General features: G+C 42.2%; 1 protein-coding gene across 11 annotated transcripts in view; it reads right to left on the reverse strand.

Annotated features, from left to right (window-relative positions):
- Positions 1-17599, reverse strand: part of MLLT10 (MLLT10 histone lysine methyltransferase DOT1L cofactor) — a 248761-nt gene that overhangs the window by 29198 nt on the left and 201964 nt on the right. For all 11 annotated transcript variants that reach the window (XR_004348430.1, XR_004348429.1, XM_032622514.1 and 8 more), the window contains one exon: positions 391-569. Coding sequence is in view for 9 of the 11 variants with exons in the window: in XM_032622514.1 (XP_032478405.1) it covers positions 391-569 (179 nt within the window). In the remaining 2 variants the exon portion in view is untranslated. The remainder of the gene's footprint in view (positions 1-390; positions 570-17599) is intronic.

A 17599-nucleotide genomic window follows, 5' to 3' on the forward strand; every position in this document is an offset into this window, starting at 1 on the left:
GAACCTAGGGGCAGGACGAATAAAGACGCAGACGTAGAGAATGGACTTCAGGACACGGGGAGGGGGAAGGGTAAGCTGGGACAAAGTGAGAGTGGCATGGACATATATACGCTACAAAATGTAAATAGATAGCTAGTGGGAAGCAGCCACATAGCACAGGGAGATCAGCTCCGTGCTCTGTGACCACCTAGAGGGGTGGGATAGGGAGGGTGGGAGGGAGACACAAGAGGGAGGAGATGTGGGGATACATGAATATGTATAGCTGATTCACTTTGTTATACAGCAGAAACTAACAAACCACTGTAAAGCAATTATACTCCAATAAAGATGTTTAGAAAAAAAAAAGACAAATGGATGTACATGTTACTTTGCAACACTGTAATAATTTACCTGAGTTGTAGCAACAGCATAGGGTGCAGACGACCCAGCAGACGGGGAGAGCGCTCCCACTTGCTGTAAATGCCCAGAAGGTTGCTGAGGTAAATGAGAACTGGAGACAGGAGTACTGGATCCTGAGCCAGATGCTACATTTGGAAATGATACTGCTACATCACTGCTGCTATAAATACCTACAAGAAAAAAATCTTATTTAAATATTTTATAATTTAGCAGTCAAATTGGTCACAGACACCAACATTAATCGATAAGTTAGAATACCCACATTTCCTCCTGATCCCTCCCACAATGATAAATTTTATTGATGTAAAAAAAAAAAAAAACACGGTCCGGGAAGATCCCACATGCCGCGGAGCGGCTGGGCCCGTGAGCCATGGCAGCTGAGCCTGCCTGCACGTCCCGAGCCTGTGCTCTGCAACGGGAGACACTACAACAGTGAGAGGCCCGCGTACCGCAAAACAAAAAACGAAAAACAAAAAAAACCCAGTAACTAAATGTATAAATACTGACTTTTCATAAAGTACTTGTCTTAAAGAAACTAAGACTTTTTTTATACGTCAAAGATGATTTGTTAAGAGACAGAGATCACATCAGGAAGTGCTTTGTAAAAATAATAATAAGGGTTTTAGGAATTCCTAAGAGCAGTGACATGTTTCTAAAATAGGAGAATGAAGAAATTAGAGTTGTATAAAAATCACTTGGTAAGCCTTTCAAAAATGCAGATACTAGAGCCCCAGTACTCATGATTGAGAAGGTATGAAATGGGAAGAGACTGTTTTAGAAAGGTCATCCACATTACAGAGCAGAAAATAAAATGCAACAGGACTAGACTTGATATTCCGAGAACAACAAAGAGCCTGATGCCACTGGTGGGACACAGCAGTGAGAATAAAGAATACAGGTGGATTCTATAGATATTCAGGAGGTAGAATAAACAGGACTTTATGACTGACCGAATGGGGTATCTAAAGTAGCAGTCGGGGTGGCCAGGGAACAGAGGATTAAGAGATGATGGTGACGTGGAAAGCTAGGTGGTGGTAGCATTCACTTCAGAGAACACAGGAAAAGAGGAAAGAGATTTGAAAGCATTTTCAGTAGCACCACAGGGTTAAAAAGCCAGAAAGAAAGAGTAGAAGCAATTCACTCTAGAAAAGTGGATGGACAGAGGACAGAAAGAGAAAATGAGCAAAAGTTAAGAAGAAACTAGGAGCTACTTTAAAAAGTGTTTTGTGGGTTCCCCCCCCCCCCAAGATGGGAGATCATGCTCTTATGCTGATAACAAAGAGTCCACAGAGAAGGAAAGGCTCTTTGAGGATAAAGGTTAAGAGACAGGAATCTCTATAAACCAGTGGGGTTCTGAACCAGGGGTGATTCTGCTTCACAGGAGACATATGACAATGTCTGGACACATTTTTGGTTGTCAAAACTAGGAGGTACTACTGGCATCTAGTAGGTAATGGCCAGGGATGTTGCTAAACATTGTACAATGCACAAGACAGCTCCTCACAACTAAGAATTATCTGGCCCATAGAGTTAATAGCAATGGAGGCTGAGAAATCTTATAATAAACCAGGGCTCTTGGGAGGGTGGGAGGGAATAAGACCTTAAGAACTTGACACTATAAACAAGAGGAAAGCAGAAAAAAAGAACCTAAGTATGCCATAGTCAAAAAAATTTTTTTCAGAAAACACAGTGCTTGGTTATATCAACAGTAAAATTTACTTTGTTCTAAAGAATATAAATATTATTGATTCATAATAAATAAAAGTACCTATAATCTTCAAACAAGGGGAATACAAAAATTGGGACTTTTTAAAGGCCTTACAACTATAATTGAGGCTCCTAAGACCCTTTTTATTATCTACAATTTCTCCAGAATAATGATAATTTATCCACTTAACAAATACATTCATTCCACAAACATCTGAGAGCTCACTGTTTGCCAGACATTATTCTAAGCCCTAGAGATACAAAGCCATTCAAGATATGTGGTCTCCGCCTTCAAGAAGCTTAGTGGAAAAAAGAGACAATTACAAAAGACCGTGAAGAGTACTATGATAGAGATATCCTCAGGAGGCTGTGAGTGCATAAAGAGGGTTATCTAACCCAGACCTGGAGTGAGAAAGGATGAGGTCAAAAAGCGAAATGGAAGAGATGGGTGCCTTTAAAGCTAATTTCTAAAGGAGCTGCAGGACAGAGGTGAAGGGCATTCTGAGGAAGAAACATGCGCCACAGAGCCAGGTAGATTCTAAGAACTTATACGTGCCATCCGTGTAGCTTAAGCAAGAAATGAGGCTAAAAAATAAGCAGGAATCAAATCAAGAAGAACATTAAAAGTTAAAATGTTAGGGCTTCCCTGGTGGCGCAGTGGTTGACAGTCCACCTGCCGATGCAGGGGACACGAGTTCGTGCCCCGGTCTGGGAAGATCCCACATGCTGCAGAGCAGCTGGGCCCGTGAGCCATGGCCGCTGAGCCTGCGCGTCCAGAGCCTGTGCTCAAAACGGGAGAGGCCACAACAGTGAGAGGCCCGCATACCGCAAAAAAAAAAAAAAGAAAGATGGACCACAAAGAACAAAATAAGGAAACAGAGAGAATCTTAGAAACCACCTAAGAGAATTTCAAAGGAAAACGTCAAATGATTCTATTAGTCATTTAAGGTAAGGCCAGAAAAAGAAGTCATGAAAAGTAACAAGAAATTTTGGCAAGATAACTCTTTTAAGAAGTTTGGCTGTGGAGGACAGAAAAGAGCACATAAATGCAGTGAATATTTATAAACCTACATTCCAAAGGACAGGCCCATAGGTGAGGAAAAAAAATTGTTTTAAGTTGTTTACCCCATAGCTCTTTCAACAAATACTTATTGAGGTTCTAATAATAATTTTTAGAAAGGCAATGAAGATAGCAAAGAACAGAAAGGAATTCATCCTTCAAAGAACTTATAGTCTCACAGCACAGCTAATAAGCACTCCCAAGCTACTATGATACAGGAGGGAAATGCTAAATACCATAAGGACATATGATACAAAAAATGACTTAAGTTCAGAGGAAGAGACTGGGGTGAAGAGTTCCAGAGAGAAGTACTTGAACTCAGCTTTTTCAAAGTACCTTAAAAGGTAGAGTGCTGATTTTTTTTTAATGTCGAAAAGCATACTATACGTGGAATCTCCAATTCCCAAAACCAAAAGACAAAAGTGAGCTGGAGGCAGTAGAATGAAATCACAACAGGACAAGTTTTTGACTGAGACAAACGTCCTGGCTCTCCCAACCTTGTGATCTTAAACTTTGTGAGCCTCCATACTGTTCTTTTCTAAGAACCAAGATAATAGCTACCTTAAAGGTTTTTGAGAATACTCATGTAAAGGCTCTAACAGTGCCTAATACACAGTAAGTTGCCATAAATGGTAGCTATAGCTATTTTAGAGTTAGTGCTCTAGTTAAAAATTTATCTTTAAGTCAGGGAAGTACAGTATTTTCATTGTCAGGTCCTCTACTGTCCATACTACACTTTGAAAACTGCAAATACCATTACCACATGCAATAATATGTCATGAAAGTATAATACTGAGAAGCAAAACTGTGGTGTGTTTGAGGATCTTCAATCTCTAAACTTAAGTCTGTTTTCTAACTGCATTAGCTTGATCTTAAATGGGAAACTGCACAGCTAAAAACGCAGCAATCACACTTTGAAACTGGTACTCAGGTTACTGTAATAAAATAGAACAAATCAAAATTTTCCTTTCCTATCAAGTCAGGAAAGCATGGAATTCTAAATCTTTTTCTGAAAATGCAGATCACTGGCTCACCTCAACTCCCTCATACCTCAGGTACGATGGTACAGCATTAACTAAGACCTCTAGATCCTTTTTCACAAGGCAAATAATCCTCCTTAGATTGTTCTGTACCTGCTTTCTATTTAACTTCACTCTGTTTTCATCTTTTACAAGTTATATGCTATTTTAATCTAAATCAAGGTGACATTCATCTAATTAAATAGAACTGAATCCTGCAATGCACAAGCTCAAGGAAAATACCCTCAAATTCACCTGTTCAGGATACAATACTGTGCACCTGCCGTCAGGGCAGCTGTCCCGGTTTACACTCTCCACCAACAGAGACCAAGTGCCTGTTTTCCACCTCACACTCGATTTTATCTAGTCCTTAGATCTCTGTTAATCCAATGGGCAAAGGTGCACTACCACACTTTTACCTGTGTGTAACCAGGCGTGGGAGGACGTGTGGAATGAGCACTGTCAGGAGGAGCGCTCCTCGTGTGGAATGAATTTTGGCGAATGGAACTGGAGAGAGAGGAGGCCCGGACTTAGGACCAGCCCTGGTCAGCTGTCGCGTGTGACGGTGGCGGTGAGGACGGAGACCTGCTCACCCACCCACGGGCGCCCGAGGGAGAGAAGCAGCACGTGCAGCTGTCCCATAAAAGGCTCCCCTCTGGGGTTCTTAGGGTCAGCGCGTGCCAGACAGACCGTGCTTGCGTCTCCTCCTCTATCCGAAGTTTCCTTGGGTTCCGCAAAGATGTCTTTGCACCCTTCAGGTCTCGGCTCAAATGGCACCTTCTCAGAGAGGCCTTCCTTGACCACCCTATTGAGTACTGCAACCCCCTCACTGCCTCCATCTACTCCCCTGCTTTTTCTCCATACTCATTATCACATTTATCATTCTGCATGTTTTCCTTATTCCTTTTGGTCACTGTCTTTCCCATGTCCCTCTGGAATGTACTCTCCATGAGGATGGGAGTCTGCTTTGTTCACTGCCTTATTCCCAGTATTGTACTTAGAGCAGTGCCAGGCATACTAGATTTGCAATACATATTTATTATTATCATTCAGTATTGAATGAGTGAAATTCTATTTGGCAAGGCAGTATAGCTTAGTAATTAAACTTGCAGGGTTGGGCTCATTTGGACCTCAGATCAGCTGCATGACTTTGGACAAGCAACTTAACTTCCCTAAGCTTCTTTCCTTAAAGGTGAAATGGGGGGCTTCCCTGGTGGCACAGCGGTTAAGAATCTGCCTGCCAATGCAGGGGACACGGATTCGAGCCCTGGTCTGGGAGGATCCCACATGCCAGGGAGCAACTAGGCCCGTATGTCACAACTACTGAGCCTGCACTCTAGAGTCCGCAAGCCACAATTACTGAAGCCTGCGTGCCACAACTATTTAAGCCTGCATGCCACAACTACTGAAGCCCGCATGCCTAGAGCCCGTGATCCGCAACAAGAGAAGCCACAGCAATCAGAGACCCACGCAGCACAGCGAAGAGTAGCCCCTGCTTGCTGCCGGTAGAGAAAGCCCACATGCAGCAGCGAAGACCCAATGCAGCCATACATACATACATAAATCTATTTTAAAAAACAAAAAAACGAGGTGAAGTGAGGTTCGTAAGAACGCCTTGTCCTTTATTGGGTTGTAAGGATTAAATGCCTGGCACACACTAGACACTTAGAGGCTATTGTTATTGTTTCATAAGCTGTGTAGACTAGGAGTCTTGATTTATCTTTTCTGTTTCTAGGCTGCTCATTTGAGGCAAGTGTGCATGTGTGTGCAAATGTGTGTGTGTGCACACACATACGATCTAGTAAATTTATCATGCTGTGAACAAACTAGGCCACCTTCACAGGTACTTTTAAGAACTGGAGTTATCAGCACAAACAGTCCCCATTTTTTACTCACGACAATGGGATGTTTTATAATAAAGACACTGTAAATCAACTATAGTTCAACAAAAAAAATTTTTTAAAGGATGAAATGAAAAACAAACAAAAAAGAAACAAAGATGCAGAATGATACAGAGAGTGGCGGTAACATACTGATTCATTTATCCATCCACCCAAGAAATATTTATTTCATATGTACTAAAAGACAGGCACTGTGCTAAGAGCAGGGAATAAAGTAGGGAACAAGACAGAAAAGATCTCTGTTCTCCAGGAATATACAATTAGGGAGGCAAACATCAAAACAAACACATGGGACTTCCCTGGTCAAGACTCCAGGCTCCCAATGCAGGGGGCCCAGGTTTGATCCCTGGTCAGGAACTAGATCCCACATGCATGCTGCAACTAAGAGTTTGCATGCCACAACTAAGGAGCCCATGAGCTGCAACTAAGGAGCCTGCTGGCAGCAGCTAAGACCCAGAGTAACCAAATAAATAAGTAAAAAAATAAAATATTAAAAAAAACAAACACAACTATAAATTGTTGCAAACGCTATATGATGGAAGAGAAAGGGTATAATGAGGGTGAAAAATTAAGAAGCAGAAAAGGTCTGTCTGAAGAAATGATATAATAAGACCTAAAGGCTAGGTATGTAGTTGTTAACTGAACAAAGAATGAAGCAGAAAAGCTCGTTCAAAAGACAAGTTAAGGGCTTCCCTGGTGGCGCAGTGGTTGAGAGTCCGCCTGCCGATGCAGGGGACGCAGGTTCGTGCCCCAGTCCGGAAAGATCCCACATGCTGCAGAGCTGCTGGGCCCGTGAGCCATGGCCGCTGGGCCTGCGCAACCAGAGCCTGTGCTCCACAGCAGGAAAGGCCGCAATGGTGAGAGGCCCACATACCGCAAAAAAAAAAAAAAAAAGACAAGTTAAAAAAAAAGGTAATATGGCTAAAGTATAGTGGAGAGAGTGGTAGAAGACAAGGTTAGAGAGGGGAAGTAGATCTCACAGGACCTTGTAAGCCATGTAGAGGTGTTTAGAATTTAAGATCAATAGGAAGGGGACTTCCCTGGTGGCGCAGTGGTTAAGAATCCACCTGCCAATGCAGGGGACACGGGTTCAAGCCCTGGTCCAGGAAGATCCCACATGCTGCAGAGCAACTAAGCCTGCGTGCCACCACTACTGAGCCTGCACTCTAGAGCCACAAGCCACAACTACTGAAGCCTGCGTGCCTACAGCCCATGCTCCGCAACAGGAGAAACCACCACAATGAGAAGCCCACACACCACAACGAAGAGTAGCCCCCGCTCTCTGCAACTACAGAAAAGCCTGTGCGCAGCAAAAAAGACCCAACGCAGCCAAAAATAAATAAATAAATATTTTTTAAAAAGATCAATGGGAAGACAATAAAGACGAATAGTGGGAACTGGATTTTTAAAATATCATCCCTCTAACTGCTGTGTAGCAAATGAATAGAAAGGAGGAAGAGTGGAAACAGAAAGATCATTTAAGAGGCTATTCCATAAACTAGATGAAAGATTATGATCCTCTAAAAATGGTAGTGGGACTGACCATGGAGAAAGATGTGTCTGAAGTGCATCTACAAGTTAAAATCACCTTAACTTGATAAGCTATATTTGGTAGACAGTGTAAAGTATTTTGCATCAATCCCAATTTCGTTCATTATGTGTTGTTTCTTTTGAATTTACCCATAAAGACAACACATACTCATTATTAAAAATTTTAAGTAGATGGGAAAGTAGGAAAAAAAAAAAATCAACCACAAAGACTGTTAATATTTTTATATATTTTCAAACTTTTTGGTGCAGAGTTTACGGTTTTGCTCTTTATAGTTGCCTATATACTGGACATACAATTTTTAATCCTCTTACACTTACCATACATATTTTCTGATTTCATTTTAAAATATTTTTAAATGTTTTGAATATCATTTTGATATCAATTGAATACTGCAGAGTTGACCTGATTGTACAATATTCTACAAATATTTATGCACCTAATATGCCCAGATACAATACTTCCTGCTAAAGATGCTACAAAGGAGAAAACAGATACCATCCTTGCACTCGTGGAGCTTAAAGTAAAGGAGTCACACGTTAAATAATCACACAAATATTAGTGCTATGATGAAAAAGTAGAATGTGCTATGACAGAATACGAGGGGTAACTTAAGATTAGCAGTACCAAAAACAAAAAAAAACAAAAAAAGAAAAGAAAAATTCGCAGTAAAGGGTAGGCCTTTGTAAAGTGACACATAAACTAAAAGGAAGTCCTTAGAGGAAGTTCTAATTTTACTTGCCTAGACCTCTTTCCCATTTCTTTTCCAAATAGCACCCTATTTTCTATTAGGGAAGTACCCGTCCTCCACTTCATGCACTCCTGGCCCAGGGATGAACACGTAATCCAATCTGAGGTGAACCGTCTCTGCTGGGAACTTACACCTTGAATGCATGCTCATAAGGGCAGAGAATGATCAGACCTAAGTTAGTCTAATGGTAATAATATTAGGAGTCTATTAGTTCTTGTTCACCTTGCCCTTTAAATTACCCTTATTTCTCTCCTCCAAAAGTTTTAGAATAAGGTCTTTCTACTAATTCTCTAAAATAACTGTATATATCCAATAAATTACTTTTTGCTTACATTCGACAGAACCTACTTCTGTGGCTTACGTACAATGGACCCTAACAGACACAGCCACTGTGGTACAATAAACAAAGAAACAAGATACTCAAAATGAAGCTAGGGACTTCCCCCAGTGGTCCAGTGGTTAGGACCGCTGTAGGGGGATTAGGACCCATTCCAAGCTCCCAGTGCAGGAGGTGTAGGTTTAATCCCTGCTTGGAGAACTAAAAAAACAAAAGAAGCTAGAATCCAGCCCAAGAGTCAGCTCAGGTAAAACCTCGCAGGCCATAAAGGACTTCCCAATTTTGTAGTAATGGAAAGCTATTAAAGCATCTTAACCGAGAGTGACATGATCATAATAGTATTTTTAAGAGATCACTTTGAATACAAAGTGAACAATGCCTTAAAAGACAACAGAAGAGTACAATCAGGGAGATAAATTAGGTCGTTACTGCAATACTTTACACAGAAGATTTTTTTTTTTTTAGTTTTATTTATTTATTTATTTTTGGCTGTGTTGGGTCTTCGTTGCTGCACACAGGCTTTCTCTAGTTGCAGCGAGTGGGGGCTACTCTTCGTTGCAGTGCGCGGGCTTCTCATTGCAGTGGCTTCTCTCATTATGGAGCACGGGCTCTAGGTGCACGGGCTTCAGTAGCTGCGGAACGTGGGCTCAGTAGTTGTGGCTCACGGGCTCTAGAGCACAGGCTCAGTAGTTGTGGCACACGAGCTTAGCTGCTCCACAGCATGTGGGATCTTCCCAGGCCAGGGATCGAACCCGTGTCCCCTGCATTGGCAGGCAGATTCTCAACCACTGCACCACCGGGGAAGCCCTACACAAAAGATTTTAAGTAACTTAAATGTGGTGAGAATTATGGAGTGAGCAAAGCAGAGCCTCCGGAGTGAGCCCCAAGGAATTTCAACACCAAATCAGGATAAAGGAGAAGTCACAAAAAACTAAAAAGAAATGGTCAAAACAGTAGGACAACCAAGTTAGGGAAAGTGGTAAAAGAAGAGAAGGGGTAGTGATGTAAGATGGTCATGTAAGAAGAAAACTGAAAAATACTCACTTGGACTTGACAGTGTGAAAGCTATTCCTGACCCGAGTGGAGTAGTAGTTGCAGAAGCCAATATGAAGTGGTTTTAAAAAATCAGTCAATCAATCAATGGGGGAATTTCTGTTTCTGGCAACAAAGCAGACTCGACAACCTAAAAACCTTCCTAATTAAAAGTACCTAAATGTGAATAGCTAAACCCACAAAAAAAAAAAATTAGGGGTCCAAATAAAAAGGAAAGGCTTTAACAGCTGCCCTAAAGCAGCCAGCCTATGTCAGGAGCCTAGGAGCTTTGGCTTTAATGCCCACCACAAGGAAAAGAGATAAAACCTTGGGTCTCCGATGGAGGGAAGGCTGAAATTGATGAGACCCTGTTTATATAGTTTAGACTTTCCCATGGCTACACTTTCAAGGGAAAACTAACCCATCCCTTGTCTACTCCACACCCAAAGACCCCCACAAAACACAAAACCCCCAAATCACGGCATACACAGGGAGAAAAATAAAATAAGGAAGTTTGTCCAATTTGATCTGAGCTTTGGATAGAGGACAGAAGATCTGCCTTGAGAATTTACAGCCACAGCCTTGTCTTCAAATAGGTTTTGGGTCTGAACTTACACCATCTGCCTGGTCTGGTAAATCCCAAATGCTGAATCAATATAAGAAGGGGTCAGGCAGTACTGTCACTTGAATATATTAGCAGAAGCAAATGCAAAACCTCTTTGAAGGGATATATCCTCAACCCAGGCTAGAAAATGAGTTTGCAATCCAAAATTAGAAAACATGGAAAGAACAATCCCCTTGATCACAAGTTAGCGGACATTAAGATTTGACTATCTTCTAAGAACCTTAGAAAACAGAAAACAGCAAATAAAGATTATGAGATAAAGATTTTAAATGATTAAGAACCTAAGAGAAGAAATCAAAAATATGAGAAAGGAACAACATTCTATATAAAAAAGAAGAACCTGGGATATCCTTCTGTGGTAAGCAGAATTCCCCAAGTTTCCCATCTCCTGGTTATTCAATCAAACACTAATCTAGGTACTGCTCTGAAGGCACTTGGCAGATTGAATTAAGGTACTCATCAGCTGACCTTAAAATAGGTGGATTATTCTGAATATGAGGGTGGGCCCAGTGTAACTGAATGAGCCCTTAAAAACCAAAGAAGGGCAGAAGAGTCAGTGGGAGATGCAGAAGAGAAAAGCAAGGGAAATGTGGCAGAAGGGGATGTCAAGAGAGACTCTAGGTGTGAAAAGGATTCAAATCATCACCTTTTCTGGCTCTAAGATATAGAGACACATGTGCAAGGATGGGAGAGAAGGCTCTAGGAGCTAAGGGAGGCCCTTAACTGACCGGAAATGGTGACCTTGGTTCTACCACTCCAAGGAAAGAACTAGATTCCACCAACAACCTGAATGAGCTTGGAAGCAGGTTGTTCCCAGAGCCTCCTGACAGTAAGAGCTGGCCAACACCATGACATCAGCCTTGTGAGAATCTAAGCAGAGAAACCAACTTACCCAACCCAGACTTCTGACTGTGCACTAAGAAATTTGTCTGGTTTTAAGCTGCTAATACTTGTGGTAATTTGGTAGAGCAGCAAGAGAAAACGAATATACTTGCAGTGTCAGAAAGTAAAGAAGCATTAAAAGAATAAGAGGGGACATATCAAAAGGACATGGAGTCAGCTTACAGGGCTCCCAATGCCTAATTGTGAACAATCTGAGCATCACAACAAATGGATTATAACCCATACAAATCCATAAGTCCATACTGAAATAAACTGAAAGTTTGATGAGGAATGGAATATTTACATAGTCTCACAGTTTATTCCACAAAATACTAATTATAAGGGGGAAAGAAAACCTTTTCATTGGAAAAGTCTCATTATATGCCATGTGAAAAAATGCAATGGAAAGATCACTTCTAAAATATATAACCCTGGGACTTGCCTGGCGGTCCAATGGTTAAGAATCCACGCTTCCACCACAGGGGGCACGGGTTGGATCCCTAGTCGGGAACTAAGATCCCTGCGTGCCGCGTGGTGCGGCCAACAAAAAAAATAAATAAGATAAAACAAATAGCCTGAACCTAGTAACTTAAAAAAAAAAATCCAAAACAACTGGCCTATAATCCTCAAAAATTTAGGCAGCTGTCAAAACTCAGATGGTGTCTAAAGCCTAGATGCTACTAATATGGCGATATTAATTTCCTGTTCTTGATAGCTGTACCATGATTTTGGAGGAGAATATCCTTGTTTGTAAGAAATACTTAGGTATTAAGGGCTGATGGGGCACTATGAGTGTAACTTACTCTCAAATGGTTGAGGAAAATAAAGTTCTCTATATTTGCAATTTTTCTATAAGTTTGACACTCTTTCAAAATAAAAATATTTTTAGATGTGAGGAAAGAGCTAAACACTCTTAAAAAACAAGAAAGAAAAACAAAACCAGACCAGGTCCATTAAAAAAAACAACAACAAAGAATTCCTAAAATTTAAAAAAACATTCACTAAATAGAAACAATTAATTAATAGAGCTAAAGAAATGATGAGTGAACAAAAAAGAGTTAAAGAAATTACACAGACACAGTACAGAGAGATTAAGAAGTGGAAATTATAAATGAGAGGGTAAGGGACATGAAAGACAGATGAAAATCTAAAAGAAATTGCTCAAGAATAGAAAGAATAAGAAGAGTAATAATTTAAGATATAATGGCTACAATTGTGTTCAGAACTGATAACAGACATGAATTCCCTCAATGAGGAAGTACAACAAGATCTTAAGGGAGTGTGGGGAAAACAATGTGAGGTTTAGGCACACAAATAGGAATGTGGGATTAAAGACAGTTTGGGGGCTTCCCTGGTGGCGCAGTGGTTGGGAGTCCGCCTGCCGAAGCAGGGGACGCGGGTTTGTGCCCTGGTCCGGGAGGATCCCACGTGTCACGGAGCGGCTGGGCCCGAAAGCCATGGCCGCTGGGCCTGCGCGTCCGGAGCCTGTGCTCTGCAACGGGAGAGGCCACAGCAGTGAGAGGCCCGCGTACCGCAAAAAAAAAAAGAAAAAAGACAGTTTGGGTTTTTTGGTGTTTTTGCCAAGAGGAAAAGACTAGAGCATGTTTAGATGTAGATGGGCAAAGATAAGTGAAAGAGACAGTAAGGAAACTAAAATGGCAAGGTCTCTGAGAGGGCAAAAAAGGATGGATGAGATCCAGACCATAAGTAATGATTAGCCTTTGAGTGTAGGCAGGACTAGAGAGAAGGAAAAGAAGATGGAAACAAATCAAGTAGGTTGCAGAACTGAGTTATGAGAAGATCAAGGTTTTTCTGGGAGTAACAGGCAAAGACATCTAATACACTGGGGATGGGGAAAGGGGAGGAAAAGTTTTAAAAAAAGAACAATCAGGGGCTTCCGGGAAGATGGCGGAAGAGTAAGATACGGAGATCACCTTCGTCCCCACAGATACACCAGAAATACATCTACACGTGGAAAAACTCCTACAGAACACCTACTGAACAATGGCAGAAGACCTCAGACCTCCCAAAAGGCAAGAAACCCCCACGTACCTGGGTAGGGCAAAAGAAAAAACAATAAAGAGAGACAAAAGGATAGGTACGGGACCTGCACCAGTGGGAGGGAGCTGTGAAGGAGGAGAGGTTTCCACACACTAGGATGCCCCTGCGCAGGCGGAGACTGAGGGTGGCAGAGGGGGAAAGCTTCAGAGCTGCAGAGGAGAGCGCAGCAACAGGGGTGCGAAAGGCAAGGCGGCGAGATTCCCGAACAGAGGATCAGTGCCGACCGGCACTCACCAGCCTGAGAGGTTTGTCTACTCCCCCGCCAGGGCGGGCGGGGCTGGGAGCTGAGGCTCGGGCTTCGGTCAGAGCGCAGGAAGAAGTCTGGGGTTGGTGGCGTGAACACAGCCTGAAGGGGGCTACTGCGCCGCAGCGAGCTGGGAGGGAGTCGGGGAAAAAGTCTGGAGCTGCCTAAGAGGCAAGAGACTTTTTCTTCCCTATTTGTTTCCCGGTGCGTGAGGAGAGGGGATTAAGAGCGCTGCTTAAAGGAGCTCCAGAGACGGGCGCGAGCCGCGGCTAACAGCGCGGACCCCAGAGACCGGCATGAAATGCTAAGGCTACTGTTGCCGCCACCAAGAAGCCTGTGTGCGAGCACAGGTCACTATCCACACCCCCCTTCCAGGGAGCCTGTGCAGCCCACCACTGACAGGGTCCCGGGATCCAGGGACAACTCCCCTGGGAGAGAACGCACGGCGCACCTCAGGCTGGTGCAACGTCACGCCGGCCTCTGCCGCCGCAGGCCCCACACTCCGTGCCCCTCCCTCCCCCCGGCCTGAGTGAGCCAGAGCCCCGGAATCAGCGGCTCCTTTAACCCCGTCCTGTCTGAGCGAAGAACAGACGCCCTCCGGCGACCTACGAGCAGAGGCGGGGCCAAATCCAAAGCTGAGCCCCGGGAGATGTGAGAACAAAGAAGAGAAAGGGAAATCTCTCCCAGCAGCCTCAGAAGCAGCGGATTAAAGCTCCACAATCAACTTGATGTACCTGCATCTGTGGAATACATGAATAGACAATGAATCATCCCAAATTGAGGAGGTAGACTTTGAGAGCAAGATTTATGATTTTTTCCCCTTTTCCTCTTTTTGTGAATGTGTATGTGTATGCTTATGTGTGAGATTTTGTCTGTATAGCTTTCCTTACACCATTTGTCCGACGGTTCTATCCGTCCGTTTTTTTTGTCTCTTAATAATTATTTTTTTATTTTAATAACTTTATTATATTTTAAATTCCTTGATTTTATTTTACATTATCTTTCTTTTTTTCCTGCCTTCCCTCCTTCCTTCTGTCCTCCCTCCCTCCCTCCCTCCGTTCTTTCTTTCTTTCTACTTCTACTAATTCCTTCTTTCTACTTTTTCTCCCTTTTATTCTGAGCTGTGTGGATGAAAGGCTCTTGGTGCTGGAGCCAGTAGTCAGTGCTGTGCCTCTGGGGTGGGAGAGCCAACTTCAGGACACTGGTCCACAAGAGACCTCCCAGCTCCACATAATATCAAACGGAGAAAATCGCCCAGAGATCTCCATCTCAACACCAGCACCCAGCTTCACTCAACGACCAGCAAGCTACAGTGCTGGACATCCTATGCCAAACAACTACCAAGACAGGAACACAACCCCACCCAATAGCAGAGAGGCTGCCTAAAATCATAAGTCCACAGACACCCCAAAACACACCACCAAATGTGGACATGCCCACCAGAGAGACAAGATCCAGCCTCATCCACCAGAACACAGGCACTAGTCCCCTCCACCAGGAAGCCTACACAACCCACTGAACCAACCTTAGCCACTGGGGACAGACACCAAAAACAATGGGAACTACGAAACTGCAGCCTGCAAAAAGTAGACACCAAAAACAGTAAGGTGAGCAAAATCAGAAGACAGAAAAACACACAGCAGATGAAGGAGCAAGATAAAAACCCACCAGACCTAACAAATGAAGAGGAAATAGGCAGTCTACCTGAAAAATAATTCAGAATAATGATAGTAAAGATGATCCAAAATCTTGGAAATAGAATAGAGAAAATGCAAGAAACATTTAACAAGGACCTAGAAGAACTAAAGATGAACAAAACAACGATGAACAACACATAACTGAAATAAAAAATACTCTAGATGGGATCAATAGCAGAATAACTGAGGCAGAAGAACGGATAAGTGACACGGAAGATAAAATAGTGGAAATAACTACTGCAGAGCAGAATAAAGAAAAGAGAATGAAAAGAACTGAGGAGAGTCTCAGAGACCTCTGGGACAACATTAAACGCACCAACATTCGAATTATAGGAGTTCCAGAAGAAGAAGAAAGAAAGAAAGGGACTGAGAAAATATTTGAAGAGATTATAGTTGAAAACTTCCCTAATATGGGAAAGGAAATAGTTAATCAAGTCCAGGAAGCACAAAGACTCCCATACAGGATAAATCCAAGGAGAAATACGCCAAGACACATATCAAACTGTCAAAACTTAACTACAAAGAAAACATATTAAAAGTAGCAAGGGAAAAACAACAGCACACAAGGGAATCCCCATAAGGTTAACAGCTGATCTTTCAGCAGAAACTCTGCAAGCCAGAAGGGAGTGGCAGGACATATTGAAAGTGATGAAGGAGAAAAACCTGCAACCAAGATTACTCTACCCAGCAAGGATCTCATTCAGATTTGATGGAGAAATTAAAACCTTTACAGACAAGCAAAAGCTGAGATAGTTCAGGACCACCAAACCAGCTCTACAACAACTGCTAAAGGAACTTCTCTAGGCAAGAAACACAAGAGAAGGAAAAGACCTACAATAACGAACCCAAAACAATTAAGAAAATGGGATTAGGAACATACATATCGATAATTACCTTAAATGTAAATGGACTAAATGCTCCCACCAAAAGACACAGATTGGCTGAATGAATACAAAAACAAGACCCATATATTTGCTGTCTACAAGAGACCCACTTTAGACCTAGAGACACATACAGACTGAAAGTAAGGGGATGGAAAAAGATATTTCATGCAAATGGAAACCAAAAGAAAGCTGGGGTAGCAATTCTCATATCAGACAAAATAGACTTTAAAATAAAGACTATTAGAAGAGACAAAGAAGGACACATGATGATCAAGGGATCAATCCAAGAAGAAGATATAACAATTGTAAATATTAATGCACCCAACATAGGAGCACCTCAATACATAAGGCAAACACTAACAGGCATAAAACGGGAATTCGACAGTAACACATTCATAGTAGGGGACTTTAACACCCCACTATCACCAATGGACACATCATCCAAAATGAAAATAAATAAGGAAACACAAGCTTTAAATGATACATTAAACAAGATGGACTTAACTGATATTTATAGGACACTCCATCCAAAAACCACAGAATACACGTTTTTCTCAAGTGCTCATGGAACATTCTCCAGGATAGATCATATCTTCGGTCACAAATCAAGCCTTGCTAAATGTAAGAAAACTGAAATTTTATCAAGTATCTTTTTCGACCACAACGCTATGACTAGATATCAATTACAGGAAAAGATCTGTAAAAAAATACAAACACATGGTGGCTAAATGATACGCTAATTAATAACAAAGTGATCACTGAAGAAATCAAAGAGGAAATTAAAAAATACCTAGAAAAAAAAGACAATGAAGACACGACGACCCAAAATCTATGGGATGCAGCAAAAGCAGTTCTAAGAGGGAAGTTTATAGCAATACAATCCTACCTTAAGAAAAGAAACAGGAAACATCTCGAATAAACAACCTAAACTTGCACCTAAAGCAATTAGAGAAAGAAGAACAAAAAAACCCCAAAGTGGGCTTCTCTGGTGGCGCAGTGGTTGAGAGTCCGCCTGCCGATGCAGCGGACACGGGATCGTGCCCTGGTCCGGGAAGACCCCACGTGCCGCAGAGGGGCTGGGCCCGTGAGCCATGGCCGCTGAGCCTGCGCATCCGGAGCCTGTGCTCCACAACGGGAGAGGCCACAACAGTGAGAGGCCTGCGTACCGCAAAAAAAAAAAAAACCCCAAAGTTAGCAGAAGGAAAGAAATCATAAAAATCAGATCAGAAATAAATGAAAAAGAAATGAGGTAAACGATAGCAAAGATCAATAAAATTAAAAGCTGGTGCTTTGAGAAGATAAACAAAATTGATAAACCATTAGCCAGGCTCATCAAGAAAAAAAGGGAGAAGACTCAAATCAATAGAATTAGAAATGAAAAAGGAAAAGTAACAACTAACACTGCAGAAATACAAAAGATCATGAGAGATTACTACAAGCAACTCTATGCC

The sequence above is a fragment of the Phocoena sinus genome, chromosome 2 (assembly GCF_008692025.1).
Source record: "Phocoena sinus isolate mPhoSin1 chromosome 2, mPhoSin1.pri, whole genome shotgun sequence".
Taxonomy (NCBI): Eukaryota; Metazoa; Chordata; class Mammalia; order Artiodactyla; family Phocoenidae; genus Phocoena; species Phocoena sinus.